Source organism: Solenopsis invicta, chromosome 11 (genome assembly GCF_016802725.1).
Source record: "Solenopsis invicta isolate M01_SB chromosome 11, UNIL_Sinv_3.0, whole genome shotgun sequence".
Lineage (NCBI taxonomy): Eukaryota > Metazoa > Arthropoda > Insecta > Hymenoptera > Formicidae > Solenopsis > Solenopsis invicta.
The window spans coordinates 7,537,959-7,556,993 of NC_052674.1; the positions used below are offsets into that span (position 1 = coordinate 7,537,959).

At 31.3% G+C, this 19,035-nt stretch overlaps 1 protein-coding gene across 3 annotated transcripts in view; it reads right to left on the minus strand.

Annotated features, from left to right (window-relative positions):
* Positions 1-19,035, minus strand: part of LOC105205545 (BAI1-associated protein 3) — a 79,209-nt gene that overhangs the window by 10,221 nt on the left and 49,953 nt on the right. For 2 of the 3 annotated variants that reach the window (XM_011174942.3, XM_011174951.3), the window contains exons 4-17: positions 9,357-9,528; positions 6,905-7,072; positions 6,701-6,767; positions 6,102-6,291; positions 3,990-4,136; positions 3,823-3,867; positions 3,507-3,663; positions 2,947-3,150; positions 2,394-2,552; positions 2,114-2,283; positions 1,843-1,950; positions 1,480-1,629; positions 1,135-1,186; positions 382-423 (exon numbers count right to left, since the gene is read on the minus strand). In XM_011174942.3, the coding sequence (XP_011173244.1) occupies positions 382-423; positions 1,135-1,186; positions 1,480-1,629; positions 1,843-1,950; positions 2,114-2,283; positions 2,394-2,552; positions 2,947-3,150; positions 3,507-3,663; positions 3,823-3,867; positions 3,990-4,136; positions 6,102-6,291; positions 6,701-6,767; positions 6,905-7,072; positions 9,357-9,528 (1,831 nt within the window). The remainder of the gene's footprint in view (positions 1-381; positions 424-1,134; positions 1,187-1,479; positions 1,630-1,842; positions 1,951-2,113; positions 2,284-2,393; positions 2,553-2,946; positions 3,151-3,506; positions 3,664-3,822; positions 3,868-3,989; positions 4,137-6,101; positions 6,292-6,700; positions 6,768-6,904; positions 7,073-9,356; positions 9,529-19,035) is intronic. The other variant, XM_011174957.3, reaches the window with a different exon arrangement.

The window sequence follows — 19,035 nt, forward strand, 5'->3', positions numbered from 1 at the left end:
AATTATAATATTAATTACTAAGTTGATAACGTCTACTTCCTTAACTGCATACTCATATAGACTTTTTACATACATTATTCATTTTGCTCGTACCATAGCACAGCTGTATAATGCAGCTAAGCTATGCGTAGTAATTAATTCCATAATGTTTTTTGTCATTAATGCAGTAACTAATTTACATATTTTTTAATGGGTATGCAGATAAAAAATATGCGACGATTTCAACAGTTTAACATTATGCAGGAAATTTGAAGTAACAGAAAGAAAGAGAGAGAAAAGGAGAGAGAGAGAAAGAACTAGAGACGATAGTAAAACAGAGAGATAACAGGAAAGAAAGAGAAAGAAAGTTTAATATTTTGTGGTGGCGATGAAAAAAAGTACCTCGGAAGTGTTCTCCATGTGTTTCGCCACGTGTTCCGCCAGCTATGGACAAACATCTCGTGTACAGTAAAATCGCGCTGACCTGATGGACATTTATAATTCGTCGTCACGCCTTTTCTTAACCTGGCCCCTTCAGGTCACTGCGACTTGTTTATTTACAGCGTGTCCGATGCAACCTTACCATAATTGCAATTATTTTACAACTTACTTTTATTTCTCTTCGATTGTGCTCGTTATTTTGTACAATATAAAACATACTTAGTCTTCAATTGCCATTCATATCTTCGTAAAGCAATATACTATAAATTTGGGACACTCTATATATAAACATTAATATGTATTGTTATTTCAATGCAAGGACGTCGACCGAATTTATGTTTAGATAATTTCGTCAAATTAGAATTAGTAATTGATAACTAGAAATTCAATTGAATTTCTCTTTCGAACACATTCGAATTAGTGTTTTTGCTTTAAAATTTGAGTGGCTTGGAAAAAAATTAATTAAATTAATCTTCTTTTTTCCATGAGATCTTTTTGCACTCGCAGGCACGATCGACGTCTCGAATAAAGCGTTTAAGCCAAACATAGCACACCCAGCTCGACGACACAGTGAATAAAAAATAATGATGTGTTATGTAACAGTGTGTCTCTGACGCATTTGATATTGTTGCAAAATCACAAGTAAAAATCTATTTATATAAGTATTTTTTATAACTTGTTCATGAAGAACATTTTTGTCACTTGCATTCTTACCAGCTTTTCCAGTTGCTTGTAAACTGCTGAGAAATACGGCACACCATTCGTACTGAAACATAAAATTAATAAATTGTGTTTAGATACATTTTTTATTATGTAATGATAATGACAGTTTTCTAAGCACTGCAATTTCTAAATCTGTCAAAAAATATTGTGGATTATAAAACAGTACTACAGACATTGTTAAAAATACAGAAATTAAAATTGAAAGAATAATCAAGTGATTTAGTATTTTCGTATTTACTAATAGAGAGAATTCTTCGAATTATGTTTTTAATTATGTTTTTTTTATTTACATATATATTTATATTGCCTTATAAAGCAGAATACAGAAAGACGTACCCTTCAAAAAGACTGTTGTAATATAAAAGCCCCTGTTCTAAATCGACTAGTAATGCAGTAACTAAATTTGTGAAATCTTGCAAAACTCGGTCGATGTCCTGATCAGGTTCCTGATCGTAACACATTGTCTGTTGTCTAGTATCCTCGTACCTGTAAAATTAAAATCAAGGTTAAATAAAAGTTGCATTATTTTTATGTCACACCATTGAATTATATTTTTTATAACTTTATTTCTTTATAATTCCATTTTACTATCGTAAGATTAATTCACAAATAAAAGTATTTGTGAAAGAAAATACAGTATAACATAAATTTTATTTAGAAAACTATTTTATTGACTTATTACTATAAAACATCTTTTACCATTCAAGAGTTCCTTTTCTGAGAGCGGTAATGATTTCGCCACGAATTTCCTTGTTGAAGGGACAACAGGTTCGAAAGGCTTTCATATTTGAGAGAAGTCCCAAACATCTATAATAACGATAATTGTTATACAATTTTTTATATCACGTTACTAAAATTATAATAATTTTTTATATCTGCAGCTTTGTACGTCTAATCGTTCTAATTTATAATGATTTATTTATAATGATTTGCAATTGTACAGAACATTTTATTATAAAGATAAATTTACCTGAGCAGATAATCCAGCCTCGATATAGTTGGTCTATACAGAGGTGGGTACAATACTCGATGTTGCCTAACTTTTTTCAAAGATACTTCTAAGAAATCATTGAAGGAATCCGCCAGACATTGTTCTGCGTCGCGCGACAGAGTTTCAGTATGCCATCGACTGTCAAGTTCCTAAGTTTGAGAAATAGTTTAAGTTTATAATTATATTATTATTTAATAGTTTCGTAACATTGCTGTATGTAAGATGGCAAGATGCAAGTTGCTTCGGTTACTCAAGTTACCTGCAGAAGACGATGAAGCATCCGTGGATCGACGGCGGGTTGCCGGGAACTCGCCACCCATCTTATCAAAGCCTGCTGCAACTCGGTGACATCACCTTGTATCGCATGTTGATGTAAAATTGTCAACGCGGTCTGCGACAATTCCCAAGTAAAGTCTTCCTGAAAACCACGCGAGTGCATATAAAGACATATGCCCGATTTCCTTCAAAACGTATCTTAAAATGCGTCATAATTTTTATGCACGAGCGTCAACTTTTAACATTTTGAGAACATTGAAAAAAAATAAATTCAACAATTTATTTATCCATTTTTCCTTGTATTTTTTAGAAACTTTTTACAATGGCTGTTTTAAATTTTATTATGATATGTATCTTGTAAATAACACGATATGTAGCATTCAACACAATTTTGTGTTATAATATGTTTATAACGTGAATGCGCATGTATTGTATTATGGGCAAATATTATTTTGTTGTATTTTTTTTTTCAATATATGAAGTAAATATGTCTTTTGCGTTGAATCGAGTATGAGTTTTTATACGGTTATGCGTACCCCTTGTTTGTTCATTTCATGATTAAGGAAAATTGTATACAGCCTTTCCTGTTGCCTCAGCTCGCCCCAATTATCCTCCTCGGATGTTCCGTGGTCTTCTCTCGTCGACAGCCATAATTTCAGTCTGATTCTACCTTGGATGTTACTTCTTTGTGTGCGCGCTTCAAGTTTGTACCATTGATCCACCCCAGTACTCGGAATATCCTACGGAAGAACAATACATTATTAAGTATTATTCTAGAATTTTATTTTCAATATGTAATTCTGTATCATAAAACAGTAATTATTGTGCAGATAATGTTTATAAATGTGTTTAATTCAGAATAAATTCTATAAACTATTTAAAACAAATAAATGTTGGTTATTAAGATCTTAATTAAAAAGTTCATTAAAAAGATCTTTTCAAGATAATTGACTTTGAAAATTTAACGAGCATTTTCAGTCAGTTTCTAAATTTTAAATATTATTTTTAAAAAATTTTAAACATACAAAATAATTCTGTTCACAGTCAGAGGGTTAAACTAATTCAATAATAAATTTTCAACGAATTAAACAATTACCACCAGAGGGATGTTCACACAACCTAGGAAGTCATCCTGACTTCCGGATCTAGCGCTTTGTGCGATTTGCTTGAAAAATCGTCCGAGCCCTTTCACACCTCGTACTTCATTGAGTTTGATTACCGCGTCAAACACCGAGGATTCGTCGTCGTGGTCCCTAGAATCATCGATGCAGGTCTCGCAAAGCTTGATTTAATTTTGGAAAACTTCACGTATTTACATAGAAATTTCAATTTCAATTATCTTCTCAAATTATTACTCTAGACTTTTATCGTATTGGTAATATAATAGAAAATTGTTATCGATGCAAACTCACCATATGTCCAGATGGAGAATATCCGTGTTGATGTCATCAATGTCGCTGAAAGAGGAATCGTCGTATGGTTATGCATGAGTACACGGATTTGCACTAGTTAGACTAATAAAGGATCGCCATTGCGAGAGCCAATTACGAGGGGGACAGACCCCAAAGTTTTCGCTTACAAACGGAACTTCTCGTTCCAACGTGGGCTCAACGTATGCTGCTTCACCGAGGTAGCTCGTATAAACTTCGCGGGTAGAGCACCGCTCAAGGATTCGCGGTGTTCCCGCCTGCTGCTGTGCTCCTTGCGCTTAAATGAAAGCCTGAAACTGATTTTGAATAAACAGTTTAGTAACTCGCCATCATCAACACCAACGTCATCGCCATCATTCGACTCTAACATTCAACAGTTTAACGATCCTCGATCATTAAATTTTGTTATTTAACTTTTTTTTTAGAGCAAACTTACCTCTTTCGCCTTCAGAGAATAATATGATTATTATTGATCAATTAAAAAGTACTTATACGAAATGATAAAGTATAATCTTATAATCTAATATCTGCATCTTTAAAGTTTATATTCTAAGAGGATTTTTTTCTTTATTTTTACATAGCCTCCCACTTTTCATAAATCCTTCTTTCTTATGAAATAAACTTTAAATTGCATTGAAATCGCGTTACTTTACAATTATCTCGAAGTAATAGAAGTATAGAATCTCGAAGTATAGAATAGATTCTTGTTTCACGAATTCATTTTATCCACGTTAAGTATTGTAACACGATAATCTCGGAAATTGGAATTTTGATGCTAATTGGCGAATCGTGTCGTCGGGAGATATAATTTCAAGTTTTCCTCACAAGGCTTCCAGATCTTCTATGCCAATATGCAGCATGACATCCGCTCTCGCAGAATCCGGATGGAATTTCACGCGGTTAACGAAGTGCATACACGGAGTATGACACCTCTCAGACGTCGCGCATCTCGTTGCAGCTGGTGACGCACTGTTCGCTCTCGTTGCCGTTGCATTAATCACTTTACTTATACCACCAGGTGGCGAATGAAACAATATAGGAAGATATACAGTAAAATGGGCTTGCTCTTTCAATGCTCTTGCCCGTTCTCCTTCCGGAGAACTCTGCTCGCCCGCTCACAGAACTTGTTGCATCCGGCATGTCCATTGTACATTCCGTCGTATTGTCGTAAATGTCGTCGGTGTTAGCGTATAGTAAGTGCACATATCATCGCGGATTCATAACATTTTAGATTGACATATTCTGATTTTTTAACCGTAATCTTCCGTTATTCCAAAAATACAGTAACGATTGCATTATTTTTAATGGTTTTTTTAAATTAAAAAATAGAGAAAGGATGTAGAATTCCATGCAATGATAATCTATGTTAGACTTATATAAATGCATTAATTGTATCAATATATTATTGTATAAGTTCATAAATCTATATGTTTGCACAGACATAACTCATAAGTGTCTTCAAAAATTAGAATCTAAATAAAATCATTTTAAACATTATCTCTTAAATAATATAAAAATATCGTTACATAAATATAATAATATAATACATTTTAATAATATTTAAGAAATTCACTTTACAAAAATTTATATATATTCTTAGACTGATAAATATAAAAAAGAATTTAAGATTTTGTTTATTATGTTTATTATGTTAATTAGGAAATAGAAAAACATGGGATAATATTTTTTAATTTCCTTGATGTAAGTGCATTTTACCCTTTTGGTTATGCATTATTTTCTGCAATATTAATTTCTACTCTCAAGTGTGCACTTATCTTAAGTAGCGTGCCATCAATTTTACCGCTGACATGTGATATGGTGCAATTTTTTATAATTAATGGTAAATTCGAGAGAGCAGAACACATTGCATCATTAATTTTGATCATATTGATAATATTAATAATATAAATAACGGTTTTGCAGGATAGAAAATAATTCGAAAGGGGAAAGTTCAATTTGATGTTTACATTACTGACATACTTCCTAGTAGAAGTAAAAAATAACTTCCATAAACGTGAGCAATAATTTTATTTAGAATAATTAACAATATTTATCACCAGACTAGATTAAAAATCTAGACGTCCTAGCTAAACGTGATAAGATTTGCTCACATCTTTCCTAATTATAATAATTGATTGTCAAACAAAAATTGCAGAAATTATAACAATGTATTTACAAAACGTTTACGTATTCCCGTATACTTTTGACATGAAAATTTAATTAATTAAATTATTTTTTCCGCGTCACACACATCAACTTACCTGTGATGTTTCCGAAGTTTCTCATGGTGGGAATTCTCGATCTCGCCGCCGTCAGAAAGGGTGCGAATTGTTTGCCTCGGAGACGCAGGGGGTGTATGCGGCGAATGCGCTGTTAAATTCGTTTGTGGGCTCAATGGTGCACCTGGGTTGCCGGGCTGTATTCCCAGCATGCAGTAAGGATCGCTGAATCCTAAAGAACGTAACAATACTCTTTTAGTAAAAGGAGCTTTGTATATAACCTCTGATTTATTCTCTTCGTTGTATTTTCTAATAATATTTTAAATGTAATTTTTTATACAAACGTTTATTATGTTACGTATTCCTTCTCAGCAATAATTTCGAGACAAGATAACGTTTACTGCAACGTTGAAATTTTTTCAAGATTAAATATTATCACATAACTAAGTTTTAACTGAGTTAAAATTTTGTTAAGGCAAAGTTTTAACTGTTTGCTCTTTAAGCTAACCGTGTGGAATATGATTTTGTTATTTATTTGCTGCCTCTGGTGGAAGCTTAGTTCCACCAGAGAGAGCCAGTATTCTCAGCCGTTTTTAACGCAAGTAATAATCTCAGTGGAATACAGAACTGACTGAACCTACCATTGACGTCCTTCGCTTCGAGACCATCGGCTTCAATGACCACCACACTTAGCACAACAATGGGTGGCTGCAACAGTAAATAAATTACATATTATTTAGTTTTTATTGCGGCACAAATAATGATGCTTCAATGACACAATTTTCACAGAAGAGTAATGATATTGCAGAGCATTCGAGAGAGAAGTTATAAACGAATATAGGTACCTTTTCTTCCGAGGCAATATTGAGATATCGTCGATGCTGATCCTGTGGGACTCCAAAGGCTTCTTGGGCGTATCGATACAGATCCTCTTTGTAGTGCGCGTATTGCCCTGTACTGGCGCCCACAGTGTTTGCAATCGTGTAAAGAACTTCTATGTACAATTGCTCCATCTAAGAAATGTATTCCCATCTTTTAATAATATTCAGCAGATAATAAGCTTTACGCATAATTGATATTTTTGTATTAGACAGGATCAAGTATAAATAGCACAAGTATATACAAGTAGTATAAGTACATATAAAGTCATACAGCTTTTAAATTCTCTGCAACAATTTTGCAAATTTCTTTTAAAGTATGGAATATTTATTAGTATCAACTTTCTTATTTATATTTTACACTTTATTTTAAAATTTAAAGTATAAATTAACCAAGATAAATATTTCAAATTTTTTAATAAATATAAAAGAATTTATAGAACATTTTTCTCATAATTTTTAGCAATAGTACAAAATAACAATACTACAATTATTTTATTAAAATTGATATTACAAAAGTTATTTTATTGCACAATTATAATAATTATTAGAAGCAATTTATCTAGGAAAACTAAAGAACAGTAATATTAAGCATGAACAAAATGCTACGAATTCCTCCAGTAACAATATATAGGAGAAATTCTGTTAGAAGACTATTAAGTTAAAGATTTCCTTTGTCTAACTAAACGGACGAGTTTCTCTGCTACTTTTTGTAGGAATTTGAAGCAATGCAATATTCATTATACGAAGAAGAGTACAAACTCATTTCACTGGAGATAGGATATAAATCTAAGAAGCGTCGCGTTCTCGTAACTTAGGCAATGCCGTTTACTTCGAGAAAATACAAAAACACACACTATTAATTATTATTTCGTTTAGATAGTACAAAATTATTAAATTTAATAAATATCTTAACAAACTGATTTGTAAAGAGAGGAAAACACGTTTGTCAGTCAAAGTATCACATTATTCTTTTTCTATTCATATTTTTATATTTATATTTGGACAAATAAAAGATGTTATGAATGATGAGAGCAAAAAAGTAAGCTCAATGAATGAATTTATGGAGCAGATTTTCTATTTCGTGTCACTTTTCGATGACAGAAGAAACATGTCCCTCTTTTCTCTTTCATCGAGCGGCATCGGCTTTTCGTCAATTAATTTCTCTTGAAATATTCATAGCAACCTTTATACACCAAAGAAGGATGGGACAGTGAATGTGAAGATTAAAAAGAGTCAGGTATCACACAGAAATATTGTATCCAAGGGAAATGGAAGAGAAGGGTACGCTAAAATGATGAGCAGAGCTTGACACGAGAACTTCGTTGAAAACTTGCGAGCTCTCGTGGAAACGCTATTCACTTGAAGGTGTTTTTCCGCTTGGATATTTATTCTACGAGAGAGTCGTGAGAGCTTGTGTACGAAACGACACAGTGCGAAAAATTGAGCGGATATCTGGAGGACCCACAGCAAGACATATTTCACCGCAGATAGCGGATACGTAAGTTTACGACATTTGGATCCGTAACCTATCGCAAATCCGAAAAATATATAGACCTATAAATTCACAAGAATTCACAGTTTCATGCATTTACAAATATATATAATGTCTAGAATTTATTAGAATTTATACTTCTCCGTAGCGTGGCAAAGATATAAGTTTTCGTGAAATTTTAAAATAATTTTTATTAATATGGCAAAGTTGTCGCATTTAATATTGCATTTATTCAATATTACATTACTATATTCTCTGTATAGATTTAAATTAATAACTATATCTCCCTTCAAATATATGCGCATTTAATGTTATTTGGATGATATATTTTCTATCAATTTTATTGGACAGATAATTATACGAACTAGTAAATAACGATTAAGGAATTACAGAGCAATTGAATTTAAAATCGAAGTTTTGAGATTTGAAATTGGAACGTCGGAGTTGGAAATACGGATTTTATTCATTCCCGCATTACAGTTAGCAAATCGGAAAGACGACGCACTCTCATTATAGATTTTCTACCTATTAGTTTGATCAGCGAATGAGCGCGACCGTTTGACCCGCATGATTCGACAGACTTTATCTACTTAAAATAATACTTCAAACGGAACAGACGTAACTACTCGTCCGCATGCAAAGCTCGTTGAAACCGTGATGACGTGTGTTAAATGTAACGGCGTTAGGTTGCACGCGATTCAGTCGTAGCGCGAAAGCGAAAAATTTTTCGCACCATTTGTTTAACAATAAAGTAAAAATGTTTAAATTATAAAATAAAATACACAGCAGCAAATCAAAAATTCTAGTTCCCAGAAATTGGCATTAAAAAACGGTTGAAACAGCAACGTAAAATTTTTATGATAAAACAAACAAAAATTGTGTATTGTTATATAAAAAATGAGTGAAAATTGCGATAGCGCTTACCTCTTTTTTACTGAGCCGATATGGTTGTGAGGTCAAACTCGAATTTCTGGACGGCGGTGGCGGTTCTTTCGCTCTTGCTTCCACTTCCTGAAGAACAACGAGTCTTCGATTCTCCTGCTTCCAAGATAACGCGGTGAAACTTTCGAAAAAGGATCCATCTGTTTCTTGAACACTGTAATTAAGGGGTTACAGTGAACGTCTGAAAATATAGGTCTAAAAACATTTTAAAATTTTTTGTAGTTAAATAATAAAATTCCCAAAGTTATCTTTTTTTACGATGTAAATTAAGCAATAAATCGTTTTTATATCGTGTTGCAATGTAGAAATTGATTAGTTCTCTATAACAAATAGTTATAACAAATTATGTAATAAATACCAATTAAATATTCAGTCATGTGATAAACATGATACTATATAATATAAAATTACACGTTGTAATTAATACCGTGTTTCTAAATTAATTACCTGTCACAAAACACGTTTATATTTGAACAAGCATTTTAATCGTAGATGAATCCAAATAATTAATGTTATCTGTGAGAAAACGTCGTTTTGGACATATTTAAAAAATGTTTTATTAAAAATATTTTTAAGATATTTTTAGATGTTTAAAAGTTGTCTAGAAGATGTTTAAAAAAATTTTGTAAAATTTCTTATAGCTATTTTTAGATATCTCAAGATAATTTTGTTATTACTTATCTATTTTATTTATATTTATATAAAGAATTTTTTTAATAGATACTTATGAATGTAGATTTGAATAATATTGATTTGCATTGCTGTTATATCATTAAATGCACATACTATTGCTCTAAAGTATTTACTCATTCTGATTTTTATGTATATTTTTTTATACGCTTAAAATTCGTTCTACATTTTCTTTATACCGTGTAGAATGTATAATTTTGAATCATCAAGATTATTATTAAGCCCAACATCTAGAAGTTTATAAAAAAAAAAAATTAAAATTTATTCTTCTTCAATTTAATTAAGAAAAACAAAGCGGGTAAATATTTTTCAATGACAATAACATTTGTGTTTTGTCTTTAAATACTTTAATGAAAGTAAATCAAGAGAAAAAAAATTTCGCAATATATCAATGCATATTGTGCAATTTGCATTCGCAAATAAAACCTTATTTCCGTACTTTGTATTCCGTGCACTACCTTATTAGCCCAGTGATTTTTTCACCGTCACGTATATGCCCAGTTTCACAATCTCGCGAAACTATCGATCGCTATCGATGCTCTCTCTCTTTTCTCTCTCTCTCTCTCTCTCTCTCTACATCGGAATTTTAACATGACGTGTGCATGTTTAAGCTCAAAATAACAAGCAAGCAAGTTTTTAAAATATTATAAGTTTGATATTTGATCCATCGATTATATGTGGCTATCTGTCATTCATCGTAACTAATTGTATTTTTAAATAATTTTTATTTTTGTCTAATTTATGGATTTGTTTAATTTATACAATTTTAATTTGTAATAGCATAATTATTAGAAATCAAACAAAAATTTTGTTCTCAGATTTATTTATTATTTGTAATTTAAAAAAAAAGTATATATATATATATTGTATATACATATACTAGCGGTAATTTTTGTACGTACTGACACATATCAATACATAATATTCCAAAGTAAGGGATTAGAAAAATAGCGTGATAACTTTTGACGTCATTTTGGCTGTTCATAAGTCATGTCTTTCGCTTTTGAGAAATAGCTTTTTCCCACTAAGCTCGATTATTGAAGTCAGGATGGTAGGGCAGCTACGAAAACACGACAATAACGGAGAGAGGTTGTTAAGCAACGTGATGGCGCAAACCTATAATTGTTCCAAGATGATAGGGATCTTGGTTGCCTTGATAGTTATCGCGGGAACATTGTATGCACGGTCGCTCAAATTAAACTCGCACGAAGCGTGCTTTGCTGTTGACTTCCTTGCATGATGTCTTGCAAGATATAGAGCAGAGACTAAACAAGCCCTCTGCGCAAATTTGCTACTCAAAACAAATTTATTTAACACGATCATCCGAAACATTTAACTCGGAAACGTTTGAACATGTTACAATTTTCAGTTTAACATACCTAACATTTTTTTTCTATAACTTTTCTTTGCTTATAACAACAAAACAATTTTTATTCATACTGTTCTTTTATTTTACTGCACTAAAAAAGATTTAAATTATCGTAGAGATATCGAAAATTCGATATAAAAAATAGAGATGTCGAATAAAAAGTTTTTACAGAAAAACTACATTAGCCAAGAGAACATGCAAGAAAAGCGGCAATGAAAAAAATTTCCTGTATAAAGTATAGTTTAGAACGCGAACTGTACGTCATTTCATAATTCACGGTATTGACAATGCTCCCTTTCACAGCTTGCATAATTCGTGAATTGACATATTAATAACCCAAGCAGTCTCAGTACTTTACATTTTAATGATGTCTTTATGATCAAAAAGGGACGACATTACTGGTCCCCTCGTTAATTTAATTTTTAATTAAGTAAGTGATTCCACGGTGCATTTAGATGACTCGCTTTGCGTTGCGGCTTAATTACAACGTGAAAAAGTGTGCAATTTTATTTCCATTTCTGTAATTATTACCGAGACGTGAGGATTACGTAACCCGCGCATGCGAATGAAGCACAGTAATTCGATTACTCTCGTCAATCCTATAGCAAATATTTCTCTCAGAAGCCACACGTGCGTATTTTGATCGACCAAACCAAATGCATGCGCATCAATGAATATTCTTTTCCCATTGATTGATAACTGCACGTGATTTCTCTGAAATTTTATATTTATGCAATGTAATATTTAATTTAGGTTAACAATTAATTTTTCATCTCATTAGAATTTTACCTTTCTTAGTATAAAATTATAAAGAATATTTCAGTTTTGTGTCTTTTTTAACTAAATAAATTTGTTATATATTTACAATTAACTTTTTTATAGCAATTAAATAAATAATTATAATTTTTTATAAAAGTATTAAATTAAATTAGTGTTTATAGCGCTAAACTAAATTTGTAGGCATTAAGTTTATACTAAAGTCTGTTTGGTATCAATTGATAATCTCATCAATGTTTTATTATTTCCTTTTGTTTTCAATATTCACTAATTCAAATTGATAATCGTGACAACTATCAATCTGTCAATTGGAGTGATGTGTATTTTTTCTTTGTAGAATTTCTTTTGCTATCGGAAATATAAGGTCAAGGTAAAGTGGCGGGTAGGATAGCTAAATCTGAGACGCAAAGGCATGTCGTCGAGAGGAGACAGCAGGGACAATAATGCCATCAATGTGGCTTTTTACAAGAGACCAAGTAAACGGGTGTGAAAAGAGTTGTTTGAGGAGGAAAAAATGCTGCGGAAGAACACAACTAGCCATGGGCATTCTCGTAATGGAAACCGAAAGCGCACCAACGACATTCTTCTCATCGTCATTCTAACGTCGAGAGCATGTTTGCCACGCTGTGAATTGTAATTTGATCAGCGTCGACTTCCCGTCGGACTGCTTCAGCACTCAACTTTCAAAGACCCGTTTTATAAATTACGAACCTTTAATTAAAAAAAAAAAAAACGCTAGCAATTTTCCTATTTTTAGATTTTACTCTAAACCCCTATTTATTGTTAAACTGTACATTTTTTATAATTTTTTATTTCTAAAAGAATTAATATAATCAATAATTTATTAATATATTAATTTTTATTTTATTGTCACATTTATATTATTAATCTTATTAATTTTTTACTTTTTTAATTTCATTGGGTTTGTTATCTGAGTTGTATGTGTTAAAATGTTTTATTTAGTGTAATACGTGATAAAAAATTGTTTTTTGTCTCGTCTTTTTTTGTCATCAAAATAAATTCAAGGCAGAAATCGTGCGGTGATTAGACTTTACGTGTCTCACGATATTTTCAAGATTGTATCTGACTACCAACTTGTTACCAGTTTAATTGTTATTTAATGACTTCTCTTACTTTGTTTGTTGTAAAATTATGTTAGTTTTTTGTCGTTTTTCTTACGACCAAATATGCGATAAAAAGTCTGAAACTGTATTGATAAGATTCTTAACAGCATTCTGAATGTTATATTAAAATAAAATAAATTGCACGAATATTTTTATGTATCATCAGTGCTACAATTTAACGGTCGAGAGAAAATAAAGTTGTCAAACGTAATACGATTAATTATACACTATGTTATGTAATTTTATAAATAACTTATAATTTCGCAAAACTATAAAGCAAAAACTTATTAAATATAAATTGTTGAATTAATATTTTATGATTAGAGACTAAACAAATTATTCATACAGTACGCTATGAGAAATTAATAAATTAATATTATAATTAATATTACATGTAGATTTTGCACTTTTTAATGCTAACGTAGAACTAAAAAATATAAATTAATAAAGAGCAAATAACAAATCTTTAAATTTATTATACATGCATAGTTGTAAATATAATTTTAAATAAAAAATAAATTTCACAAGTTATTAACAGTAGATTAATTTTTACATATTTCATATAATTTGTTTATTATACAAAAAGTACATTTATTTAGGTATATATAGTAAGTGAAAGCATTAATTTTGAAGCTGTAATATCCTTCATCTTAGCACCTTTGTTATACTTATAAATTAAGATTTTCTTAATGAATCTACGAGAAGGCACGGCGCTATTTTGGTTTGATATCACAAGGCGTTGAAATAGTCCGCTTAGGAAAGATCTTTTATCCCTTGAGATTCACCTTTTAAGAGAGTTTGAATATTTTACACCCTCTCTTTCTCTCTCTCTTTCTTTTTCTCTCTTTTCTCTCACTATCTGTCTCTATCTCTATAGGGATTCTTTTAAAACTTCAGAATCATGCATTCAAACGAAATGCGTTGTTCGTGGGTATCTTTATCGCTAGCTCCTTTTTATTTAAATTTCAGGATTTATATAAATGATTTATATAGGTATTGCTATTCTTTTTTAGAAAATTAAAAATTTAAAGTCATTTAGATGTAAAATCACGATTAAAATGCGTCATTAATGTAGAGTGTCTTTAGTATCAATTTTAATTTCATTCTTTCTTTAAAATTCTGTTAATATTAGAATAATTCAAGCCGACAAAGGTAAATTTATTTTATCGAAATCCATCGCAAAGTTAAATAAATCCTTTTGAGCAAAGAGCTGGTGACTACTCAACCCTTTCATTTTCAAAAATTTGTATAGTAATAGAAACTACGTTGGAACAATTGCTTAATTTCTCTCACGTATTCACTGTGTTTCAGAAATCTACAGATTTTGATTATAAGATTATAGGTTTGAAAAATCTCAAAGATTGAAAATCTTGTTATTACATATATTAATTAAAATATTATTATAAATAACAATAATTACTGAAGATGAACAAAAAATTAAATAAGTAATTTTCTGTATAGCACTCAAGTTAATGTTTTGGATCTTTTGGATTCCGTAGGTTACGATGAAACTTAATAGCCGGAGATACAGCGGATTAGATGGGATGTACACAAGGCGTACAATCTCTCACACTTCTAATGCAGTCTTGACCTTGTCCGTGCCGAGTCGGATTCACTGACGAGAGAGGAAATAAGTGGGCACATGTCCTCGTTATAGTGGACGGTCAGCCCCGATATCGTATTTCAGGAGCGCGCCTTCTCGTCCAGAGCTTGTTAAGCGCGCCCCACTGCGCTAATTTATACAAAGCAGTAGGGCCGTATATTCCGACGGATACGGTATTAATAAACGGCCCTTGCGTATCTCGAGAGGCCATCGGGGGCGATTTTAAGCTCCTGACGTGCATGTGTGCCTTTCGCCATGGATGACGTTCCTTGATATCGTGGGCGGTTCGGAAACCGGGTTTAATCCTGGCTCTGTCTCTTTTGTCCTTCAAATTAACTGCCGGTTCGATCTCATGAATTTGTTTTTAATTGTTTGATACTCCGAACGAATCAGTCGCGTGAACACAAGCGTTAAGAATTAACCACTAATTTGTCAAATTAATTTTAATTTTACAATCTCCGGGAATATATCTGGAAAATAGAACGAAGGTTGAAAAGAGCTGATGATCACTGCAATAAAGGAGATTGTATGCGAAACAAGTGCTTGTAATCTGCATGTATTCGCTGCGTTATTTTTTTTTATGAGAAGCTTAATTTTTCCCTCTAGTGAAATAATAAATAAACATGGAGCAGTAACTGATAGAAAAAATGAACCGGCATAGAGAAACGTGATGCTCGACAGATCTTTTGTTAAGCAATTAGCAACCTGTGAAAAATGAATAAACTCTCAGCAAATAATTTTCGCAAAGTGTCATGCCCACGTTTGCTCTGTAAATTCTCTTAGAATAATTATTTTTCTCCATAACGACGCAATTCAATTTCTGCAATCTTTCGCGGATTATCGAAAAAAGAATATTATCGATTCATATCGTATTATTCAACGAGTTAACGTGAATCGTTTGAAAATAATAAAACAGACATTGGATTATCCTCCTGCGCATGGAACGGTAAAAAAAAAAACCGGTACGGAAAGCTTGCACGAGGCAGCTAGAAATATAACTGGAACGTGCGAGTTCTTGATTTCTGCTTGATTGTTTACACAAACATTTACTTTTTGCGAGCAAAATATGAAACAGATATACCTGATTGAGGCATTTATATATCCATTCTGTATTTGATTTATATATGTGTTTTTTATAATATATTTAAAATTCCAAATATTTGTAATATCTATTTGATTACTTACGATAGTAAAGAAACTGTTAATATAAACTATTAGCTCCGGAGAGTTTTCAAACAAATCTGTTATATGTATACCTTAATAATAAATATCTACTAAGATTTTTCTCTCTTTTTTCATTGAGTTATATTTTCAGAATCAAATTAAATCTGGTAGTGACAAACAACCAGTGTTAGATAGCTGATATTCCGTTTCTTTGAATGTTTTTCCTTTAATCCGAAGTCTTTTATGGAATCTAAGACGCAGATCGTTATCAAGATATTCACGAAAGAACTTCTCTCGAGAGTGAAAAAAAGAGTATGGTATGAATAAGATTAAAAGCAGCAACTGCATCATCTGCACTTTAGTTCTCTCGAGGATTCAACTATCTCGGCTATTCAACATTTTACGGTCGGAACTACATTACAAAGAGAATTGTGCAGTGAATCTTTCCCTTTAACAAAGTCAATTTTTCAAAAAAAACTTTTTATAATTTATATAATATGTATTTTTTGTTTTTACTTTTATTAGCAATATTGGTTTTTTTCTATAATAATATTTTGAATCTTTATAGAGTTAAGGTTAAGCTTTATATATTTTAGTTAAAAATTTATATGCTTTTTGCTGAATTCTTTTTCGAATTCTAGAACAGTTGTGTGTGGTTTAGACTTTTAGTTGAAGGAATTATTCAGTAACTCTTAGTTTGTAAAGCTTGTAATAGAACTAAATTTACCGGAGTATTCACAGAAAATATCCAAACAAACAGCAAAAAAAAAATCAAATTAGTTTAAGCAAATTCAAGCGTAACGGAGAATGTTGCACAAATCGAAACCATTTCCTCCACAATGATAGTACCATTGCAATAGCTTACAAAGAGAATATGCGCTTTTAAAGAAAACAAATTCGCTATGATCGAGAATGTTATTCTTTGCCATGGCAACATTTAACATTTTCTTATGCAAGACGTTCCTTAAAAAAGGCCATAAAAATAAAGTTCATTAATTAAGGTTTTGTGGGAACTGAATTGATATAATTCAAATACAAGTATTCTGGGCTTTAAAAGAAAAATTTTTACCTTTTAAACCTCTTATTAAGACTTACAGCAGTAATTACTGATTTTACAAAAATTGCCTTAAAATACTTATATTAAAATATTTTCTTTTATAAAAATTATTTAATTATTTTTTTGCTGTAGAAAAGTTGTAAGACTTTAATGAATACATTTATTGTTTACATATAAAAATATTCTAATTTGTCAAAGTGTTTCAAATAATGTCCATATTTAGTATATAATAAATATAACAGATATAGTAACATTTACATAATCATAATTTTTAAACATTTTATAGATTAATAATCTAGAATTACACTACTTTAAGTTTACAACGTCTTTAATACATAAATAGTAGTAGAAATCTGTTCTTTCAAGTACGATTTAATTGAATCGTCTTCAATGATTATGTTGTCACTTCAGAGAATCTTTTGATAAAACAATAAGATTTTGATGGAAGAAGAAAGTTGGCAAATTTACAAGAGCGTTGATGCGCGTTAATGTTTTTTGCAGACGTAAGCTTGTACTTATCGCTTTTCTATCCGCTACTCGATCGTAAACAAGCTTGTAAACACCTCTACTAGAGATCGAGCTTTATCTAATTGTGCCCGAGTATGCGCTATCGATTCGTTCGAGAACGCAGGTGTACGTAGGCTGATACAATATGCCTCTCGCTCTATCGACAATTTCTTGCATCAACTGTTCGATTACCTGACATTTCAATTGATGTTACATTAGATGTACAATTAATTGTTTACGTACGTAATTGTCACTTAAACTAATATATTTTTTCCTTTGTTTGCTGTAGATACTTTCAAGTACACGAATACTTCGGTGAATTTATTTGTATAGTATTGCAAGATTCATGAATTAAGTGCAAACAATATTTTCAATTAAAAGGGCAAATTACATAATTTGGTTGTAGCCTATTGGGTTGATTTGAAAAAGAATTAATAATTAGATAAAAACACGTATGATTTTCTTCCAAAAAATGTTCAAAATAAACGTTACGCAATTATACTTTCAACACAAAATGAGCATATTGGAATGTTCATTGATACGTATTCCATTATTACAGCGGCGTAGGTCGAAAAGTACTTAAATCAATATATAAAGCATTAGTGGCAAATCATTGTACGTTAAAACTAATTTTCAATGCGTAAATAACATTTAATTAATTGAATGTTATTAAACGCTTCGCAACGAGCGTAAACGAAATATGAAGGATCTCATCGTTACGTAAAGTGTCTGTTGCATTTTCTGATATCGCGATGTTGATATAACACAATCACTACATCATTAGTCTCGCGCGATAAATTCTTCATTAAAAGAGACTTTTTTCTCTTGCTATTATGAAAAAATATTTACGATACATATTCTAAATTTGTCAAATATATTTTAAACATAATATATTCTAAAAACGAACAAACGTAAACGCCACAAAGGAGCATTGAGAAATGCTTTTATGTATTCTCCTCTTGTACACGCTTTGGAATCGACTCTCACATTTTGTCATGTAGAAACATTGAGTCTCGCGTGACCGCTTTTCCTTAAATTCGTTTTACGTTTGTCTTTGCTGTCCGGTTTTCTTACTATCTCTGTTTTAGCATGTAGGAACCGTATTGCTCATGGTGAAACATTGTCCGAATTAGTAGCGCGAGTCAATTCTTACCGTATTGTATTCATATTGTATTGCACTCTAAAGCAATTGGATGAAATTCTCAAGAGAATCTTTATTGAATTTACTGTATCGCTTATATATATATATATATATATATATATTGCAATCTAATGGCTTTTGTTGTCAAACGGTGCTTTAGGTCGCGCTTTATCTTGAAGCTGGCGAATTGCCAAAGCAATAACGGTCCTTTCTTAATTTGCAATTAGGG